At 36.8% G+C, this 9037-nt stretch overlaps 1 protein-coding gene across 1 annotated transcript; it reads right to left on the reverse strand.

The window, feature by feature from the left end:
* Positions 1-5802: 5802 nt before the first annotated feature.
* LOC306851153 (uncharacterized protein) lies at positions 5803-8465 on the reverse strand. The gene is made up of 6 exons (XM_079387279.1): positions 8370-8465; positions 7904-7982; positions 7737-7813; positions 7506-7661; positions 7339-7392; positions 5803-6593 (listed from the first exon to the last, which is right to left on the reverse strand). Exons 2-6 carry the CDS (start codon positions 7970-7972, stop codon positions 6176-6178), a joined length of 774 nt encoding a protein of 257 aa, XP_079243405.1. The 5' UTR covers positions 7973-7982; positions 8370-8465; the 3' UTR covers positions 5803-6175.
* Between the last annotated feature and the right edge of the window lie 572 nt (positions 8466-9037).

Genomic DNA, 9037 nt, shown 5'->3' on the forward strand with positions numbered 1-9037 from the left:
TATAGGCTGAGCTGACACTCGCTGACGTCAAACCTGCGTTCCATAAGGCTCTGCAGGCGGAGGTGTGATAGCAGGGATGTGAAAGTGAGGGAGGGCAGGGGGCTGACTGCTCAAATCAAGCTTCTTGAAAGCTGTTTTCCCCCATGGGTCATACATCCATTTCCTCCTCTTTTTTCGGAGTATGACAAAGACATTCATTGACGTCACGCCATAAGGCCTATGAGTGTTTAACAGAGGTGATGGAGAAACACCGTGTTGCTGATGGGTGTTTTTTGGGCCAGAATGTGCCCTGGATTACTTTAAACTGAACACAATGGACTGGTTGCTCAAACACCTTTTATATTATGAAGCAACACAGCAGAGTGTGATGTTTGAGGCAAAGGTCAGGCAAGTGCTGTTATGAAACCCAGGCTGTAATAAGGTTATCTGTCTGGTCCCATTTTTACAGTAGACTTTCATTACACAATTGAAAACATTTATATTAGTCATAGCCTTAAGCAACCAGAACACCCCAGAAACTGTCCAACAACATGCTAAATTCCACTCAGAACTATTTAGCAGCCACATAGAAATGCTGTGAGCACCCAGAACACACTAACAACTGCATAGCATTATGCTAAAAACTGCTCGGAACACCTATGCTGCATCCGAAATCAAATACTTCCATACTATACTGTATATAGTACACCTTTTTCTTCCCGTAAAAATGGGCGTTTCCATTTGTAAATTCTATGGGTCTAGCTTCCGGTCTCATCTGTGTCCAGCTACTTTTAGCTGTACAAAACAATTTATTTTGCTGCTTGATACTGAAAATGGGTGTGTCTTACCATATTATTTTACTGTATCTTAATTACGAACACACTGGTTTGTAGTGCAAACAGTTTTACTGTTTACTGCGCATTGTTAGTCTTCTTGTTATTTCCCTATAGCGGCTAATGAACCGGAAGTCTTGCCCATAGGCTTACTTATGAGTTTAAGAAAAAGGTGGAAAGAGTGGAATGTCCAAATTTATATTATTTGAAATACAGTAGGCAAAAATGACCTGGATGACCTTCTACTTCTGCTGGGATTCTGAAGGAATGGAAGTTTTATAGCATTTAGGATTTATGATAGTAAAGTGACACAAATGATGCTGGTAGGTCACATGCAATGACAACATGACCGATGTAGTACGTTTTTAACAATCATGAAGTAAGTTCCAATTCAAATGTAGTTCCTACAGACAGCACATGATTTCAAATGCACCACTAGTAGTAACCGTCTAAAATACCTGAGCTACTACATGCTACCTATCATGCAACAAGCCAAAAAAAAAAAAAAAAAAAAAGTGCGAACTCCTTAGCATTTAGCAATGTCTTAACCAACCACGGGTGAATTTCCCAAAAGCATCATTAGCCAACTTAATACATAAGGACACTTGAGTAAGTTTTCTTTTTGTAGTTTTGTAGATAAATGCCCTGCTTTTTGAGAATGCTTCATTTTAATGCATCCCTACGTGATAACAAATTCTCAGCAGTGATGTTGGTGAAGCCTCCAGTAGTGTCGACAGAATCCAAATCCTTTACTTCAGGTTGTCATGGCAACGGCAGCAGATTGACCCATGATTCACTTGGTGGCTAATTGAAGCAAAGTGTGTGAGTGGGTCAGCCTGGATGCACAAATGATTTGGAGAGCAATCTGGGAAATAGCGTATGTTCAGCGCACGCCACGGGCTGCAGGAGCTCTCCATTAACCTTGAAAGATTCTCAGCAGAGGGCATGTTATTGAGCGCCATGGGGTCCACCATGCTTAAACCACATGTCATTTGACTTCACCTTGAGAAATATTTACTATAACTGTGATTTTTTAAAAACAGTATAAAAAGAATCTGATCAGGTTTTCTACGCTAAACTGCAGCTGCAAGAATGTCATAAAGAAGGTCATAAATCTTGAAATTATTATAATAGTATTAATCGGTATTAAGTTGGGGTCACATTTAATGCCTCGATACTCAAGGCAAAGTTCTTTTTCATTCTTCTTTTAGGGGTAAAAAGAAGTTGGAAATATCCTTGCAATGGTCTACTGTTAGCAAAAATCCCAATACCGGAAAAATAAACAACTAAAAAGAATGACAGCAGTGAGAAAACTGCAGTTAAGAAAGCATTCAATCATAGTGATGTGGACATGTTTGAAATTCAGCACTCCAGTCAAGTCATGTTTATTATTTAGCACTTTATACAATAGACTGCGTTAAAGCAAGCACCTCACCTCAACCATCTCAGTGTTTCAACTTAAATTTCAACTTAAAGGGATAGTTCACCAAAAAACATTAATTCTGTAATGAGTTATTCATCCTACTGACGTTCCAAACCTGCAAGACCTTGTTCATCTTCAGAAACACAAATTAAGATATTTTTGATGAAATCCAAGAGATTTCTGACCCTGCAGAGACAGCAGTGTAACTGAGATGTTCAAGGCCTAGAAAGGTGGTACGGATATTATTAAAATAGTCCATGTGACATCAGTGGTTCAACCATAATCTTACGAAGCTACTTGAATACTTTTTGTGTGCAAAGAAAACAAAAATAATGAAATTATTCAACAAATTCTGCTGCTCGTGTCAGTCTTCGCCGCACATGCATGCATCGTGGTACTCTTGTGAACACTATTTTTTTGTTATTTTTGTTTTCTTTGTTTTCAATACGTCATTGCCGTGGACCAATGGTAATTCAAAGGTGTTTACCAACTGGAAATCACGGTTCCGGAAAGCTTGATTTGGCAAGCTGTTTCGAACTCCCGAAACAACCTACAATTAAACTTCGTTTTGGTCTGATTTTGTTTGAAATTATGTCACAAATTATTATTTTTTTGCTTGAAGTATACTGGGGCCTTTACTACTGTTGTTTGGCGAATATTTGTGGGTGAAATCCATTCATTCAAGTTCCGCTCACAGTAGCGAAAATTCATTGGCAAAAAAGGTCCATTGCCTTTTGTCAATCATGTAGCGATATATAAAGCACAGCTCACACAGAAGTTTCAAACCAAGCAACTGTACCTGTTGCAAAATCTGTGTTGGAATTTTTTTTGCCCTCACACAAATCGCATGGATTCCTATTGAAATTACTTGATTTTGCCCATGAAATTTTACTGATCAATGGTTATGGTATAAATGGTACCACAACAGAAATTCACGCAATCAGCGATTTTATATGAAAGCAAAGGATTTACCCAGATTTCACAACGGTTTCACGTTGGTCACGTGAATTTGTGATGAACAACAGAAAGCTGCTTGGTTTGAAAGTGACTTCTGTGTGAGCAGAGCTTCATACACTGCCACACTATTGACAATGGACCATTTTGTTGCTACATATTGACAATAGTGTAATAGTATATTTAATAGTGTTTTTCCAATTTTAAGTTACCATGAATATAAAAGGATAAATCAAAATATAATAAATGCCCGCCATCATTTAATGTTGGCATGAGAAACTATTGTTGAAGCAGAATGAATGACTGACCACATAGACGAAGCAGGCGATTCATAATGAAACTTACTGGAGGGACTCACCACAACTCAGTAACAGCTTTGAGGATGTATCATACTTCCTCCATTTGGCCCATTTGTAATTAAACATCAGGATATGATCTTTTTCTATAGCTTCGATAAATGATACTTATCCGCCTCCAAGAACCAACCTGAATGGGATTTTCTAAAACTCATGACTGTGACTCACAGATATAATGTCAATAAAGAGCTACAAGCACATGCACACTTCAGTGTAATCTCTACCTATATGCAATATACACAGTGATGCACACATCTTATCCTCTGTAAACCATACCTACGTCATATACAGTCCAGATCACGCAGATTAGATTTAACTCAAAACCGTAGCTCTTTCCTGAATAATGTGTTTTACTATTGTGAGGAATATCCTGAAATAATTCAACCCAATTTCTGGTAATGCACTCTTATGATAGAGACAAGCATCTCTCCACCATCACAATATGACGTAAATATGCAGTGCTCTGCAGGCAGAACTCAATAAAGAAGGATTATTGGATTGACCTGCATGGCTAAGGTAGTTCTGACATGGTTAACTTGAAGAAGGAACATACCCCACACAATTGTGTAATTGTAGAGTAATGTGAATCAAATAAAAACATGAGATCAATGTTCTTCCTTCTAGGCAAAACCTGAGGTTCTTCATCAACTGTGTCCAGACTTCTACTGAGCAAACATCAAGTAGAGAAATTATGCTGAGTCCTCAGGGGAAGACATAGAAAGCATAAATGATGACTTTAATATCAAACAATTACAGGTTTGACAAAAGATGTATTACAGTGGCTTGACATGTTCAGTTACACTACCATGTAAGGCTGCATTTATTTGATCAAAATTACAATAAAAAAGTAATATTGTGAAATATTATTAAAATAACTATATTCTATTAGAATACATTTTAAAATGGGATTTGTTTATTTGATTCAAAGCTGAATTTTCAGCATCATTACTCTAGTCCTCAGTGTCACATGATCCTTCAGAAGTTCTGATTTGCTCATAAAGAAACATTCTCTTTAATATTCAACAGTTTCTCTGACTCCTCCGTTTGTGTAAAAGCAACCTTTGGTTATAGAAAGGTGGCATATACATAAAATATTATTACTTTGTATAGAGGACACTTTTTTTCAGCAGCTGTACTCATTTTTCCAGAACATTAGGCACTCAATCAAATGTCTCAAGCAAGCAAACATGAAACTAAACGAAAAACAATATATTTCTCAGACTTTTCACTCACAGTATTAACTGTTTTTAGCTGGAGTTTTTTTCTCTTTTTAATGATGATATGTTGATCATTCTGAGATTAGCTACTGAGAATGCTGAAGGAAAGATATATAAATTAAAAGGAACACTGCTTTGGTGTCAATGAAGGGGCATCAAATTGGACAAAAACATCACAGTATGAACTAGAACAGTCACAAAGAAACCAAAAGGGCACAATCTTCAAATTCCCTTCAGCAAAATCAAGTCTGAACAGCGTGTTCCTCTGAGCTGCGTGTTAATGAAGGCACAGAACAGCTCAATCTCAGCTGATGAAAGCTGGCCACATTTAATTTGATTTCATTATGAAGCTTGGCAGCTTAAAAGTGTTTGATAATTTTCCGAGTTGTTTTGAGTCGTGGTGCCAGGCTGTTAGGAAAGGGCAGCGTTCATTACCATAGAGACGCAATGTTCTTTACGCCGACTGCTCCGTGTTTACCGCGGAAGATGGATCAGGATAATGAGTGGTCATCCTTCACAGATACAACGCACGTGGACTCCGTGGAAGTGAGCAATAACGGTAAACACTGACAAACAAGTCAACTCCTCAGTGGACTTCAGCTACTAATAAAAACCTGTTGTTCCAAAGTCAGCTTTAAAGATATAATTACATTTATATGGCATGAATGTTTGACCTTTGGCAGTTTAGTGCAAATGATTAAGTGAAAGCAGACACATTAGTAAGGGGAAGTAGCCATTATCCGTAAATGTCGGAAGTAAACAGTAGCAAAACACCATTTACTGTAGGTGTTTACAAGGAAACGTTCAAAACAAGTCATTAAAAGACAATCAGGCAGCCTCGATTCGAGATTGTCGTCTGCTGTGCAACAGTGCCACCTTCCGGACAACTGCTATATGACATATTCAGTTACTCGAACTGAACACAAATATTGTTTGGCAAAATTGTTGTTGGTAACAAAAAAAAAAAAAAAAAATATATATATATATATACACACACACACACATACATACATACACACACATACATACATACACACACACACACACAATTGTATTTTAATAACTGACAGGTTCAAGTATAGAAGTATTAAAAACAAAATAATAATCAATTTCACGCATGATAGAAGAATACCTGAGTTTTATAACAATAAAAATTGTTCATTCTGACGAGTAATAAAAAAAACATGTTCAGAGATATATAAAAATGTTTAGAAAAAACTTCATAAAAGACTAATTCTCCTGGATGCAAACATGGTGAAAAAAGCCATCAAGTGTCTGTTTGATGAGGTATAAAGATCAAGTTAATGACTCCAGACCCATGCTCAGAGTCTCCAAAATATGAATGATATGCACAGATAAAAAAAAAAGGGGGCTAGATTTCTGATAGTCAATCAGACAGGTAATATTGAAAAGTCAAGCATCAGAGCTCTCCTCTGATCTCTCCTCATTCGTCACTTTCCAGTTTTTCCGCTTTTTCCTTTGCGGATCGGTCAGCGTGTCCGTTTCAGGGCAGCCTCTCTTCCTGTGTGTTCTCGTCCTTGTGTCTGAATTGCTGTCCTCCGTGTCGCTGTCCTCAGTTCTGTCTTTGTTTTTGTGATCCTTTTTCCTCCGCTTGCTCTTACCTCCCTTCCTCCTCTGTTTCCTCCTGACAGTGTCCTCTGCATCGCTACAGGTCTCAGAGCCTGAGGCAGCAGTCTTCCTTTTCTTCTTCTCCTTTTTCTTCTTCTTCTTCTTCTTCTTAGACGACTTCTTGGAAGATTTCTCTATGTCAGTGTCTAGTTTGTTCTTGTGTTTTTTCCTTTTGTGTTTACTATTACTGCAGTCTTTTTCTCTGAAATAAAAGAATACAGCATTAAACAAGTAAAATATGCTGAAATATTTCAAATAATTTTATATATTATTACTTTTTTATTACATAAATTCATCATTAAAATATATTATATGATTTAGGATTATTTAATTAAACTTAATTTAGATTAAAAGAAAAAGAGTAGTCGTTCATTAACCTTTGTATATACATGTTTTTCTCTGATGTTACATTGCAAAGGCATAAAAATAATCATAAATATACATATATTTGTAAATTACATTTTAATTTTATATAACACATTTTAATATGGGCAGGACAGTGAAACATTTAGTTGAACTTGTTTTTTATTCAATTTAATATTATATATTTGTTTAAAACACATTTTTTTCCACAAAATTTAGTCCAAGATTAAACCATAATTGGTCACCCCTACTCTATAAAATTATTTATTTTAAGAATTAATGGACTCCATAAAAGGAATCTTTTGGATTTACACACGGTATACATTATAATTTTACTTTGAATTAAATGTGATGTATTTTTATTTTATTTTAGAATGTATTCTTTTTTTTATTTTAGTATTATAATTTGTGCTTTTGTAAATTGTTTCACAAAATTTCAGTCCAGATTGGCAATAATGTCAATGTAATCATCAATGGACCCCTGCATTACCACAACAGACCATGTTAAATACCTCTGCTCTTTAAAGATCCTGCAAAAATATGTTGAATATTCATTAGACGGTGGCAGGACTGCTTCTCCTTACCCATCAGAATAAAATTCCTCTGGATGAAGCTCCTTAAAGCCACTGTGGCCCCACCTGAGGAGACAGAACAGTGACACTGGAAATGCCTCAAGCATACAAAAATAATTGCACGTTTCAACCATACAAAATAATTAATACACCATGAGAACAAAACCAACCAGCAATACCTGTCAGGATCATTGGCTTCAAACTCATACAGTTTTCGCGTCCAGTATCGAGCTTCCCTCTCGTCTCTCTCAGACATCTCTTCTCTCCTGTCTCCAAGCCGCTCTCTCAGGGACCCCTCCGAGTCATCCAAGTAACGGTCACAGTGCATGCGGCCCCTAGATGAGAATCACACATGGTCACTAAAGAGAAAAGATATCATGAGCACTAAACAAAAGCTGTGCCGTCTGTACCTCTGCTTTGGGACATGAGCAGACTTGGTTTGTCGCTGAAGATCCCTCAGTTTCCACATCTCAGACTCCTCTTGTATCTGAAATTAGAAGTTTAATCATAACAAAGACTGATTTGATTCAGCTGATATAAAAATGCTGAAATAATGCAAATTTAGAAGTTAAAATACCTTGTTATGGGCGTCTGTGTGTCTGATGACATTTCGGAGCAGTACTTTACCCATAGACACCTTCGACATGATATCAAACCTTCAAACAACATACCACAGCGAAGTTTAATGTTTCAAAAGCTCTGTTTATAATCTACACAAGGCTGTTGTCTGAGAAACCAAGGATTTAATATCTAACGTTATTTTGGACAGAATCGCTTTTATATTAATCCAACAGCCAAGCAAATGAGCTGGATGTGCAAAAATAAGCGATTAAATACCAAAATAAACATTATACTTGGCATGTTTTTGTCATGTAAACATGAGTGTGGCAACATCTTTGTTTACATTAGTTCACTAATTGGTTTCCTCTGACGTTTTCCTACTAACACAACCGTTCAGTTAAATTAAATGTTTATTTAGTTAAAGTAAGTTACAGTCATTAAGCAGCAACATAGTGTTTTAAAACAGTGAAGGATGAACTGACCTTTCTGTTATTCAATAAATTTTAAATATAATGAGCAACGTGAACCTGGCATAAAAACAGGTAGATTGCTTTAACTTCCTGCGCAACCTACGCACAGGAGTTATTTCAAAATAAAAGTCCCGATTAGCGAAAACACTCATTTCATAATAAAAGTCATAATTAATCACGTCCCTTTAAATATTAGAAGTGGTATTTGAAAATCATCTTGAAGACACCAGAAAATCATTACTTTTTTAAGTTTAAAACCCGAGTAGAATATGTATGTTTTTCACAAACTGTTTGTTATATTAATTTTTGTTAATCTATGTCAAACATAAGCAGAACATTCTCAGGAACAGAATTAAACAGGAAATTCTCTATTTAATTTGTAGGTTATAGTGAATAGCCATTTTATGCTGCGGCGCCCGGGGAGCATTTGGGGGTTCGGTGCCTTGCTCAAGGGCACCTCAGTCGTGGTATTGAAGGTGGAGAGAGCGCTGGACATTCACTCCCTCCACCTACAATCCCTGCCGGCCCGAGACTCGAACCCGCAACCTTTGGATTACGAGTCCGACTCTCTAACCATTAGGCCACGACTTCCCTAATAGTCACATATCATGGGGTCTGTTGTGTCACATTGGCATCAACACAATATTGCAATATTTCACTCCATATTTTCGTCTGTCAGA

This window comes from Barbus barbus, assembly GCF_936440315.1.
Source record: "Barbus barbus genome assembly, chromosome: 31".
Lineage (NCBI taxonomy): Eukaryota > Metazoa > Chordata > Actinopteri > Cypriniformes > Cyprinidae > Barbus > Barbus barbus.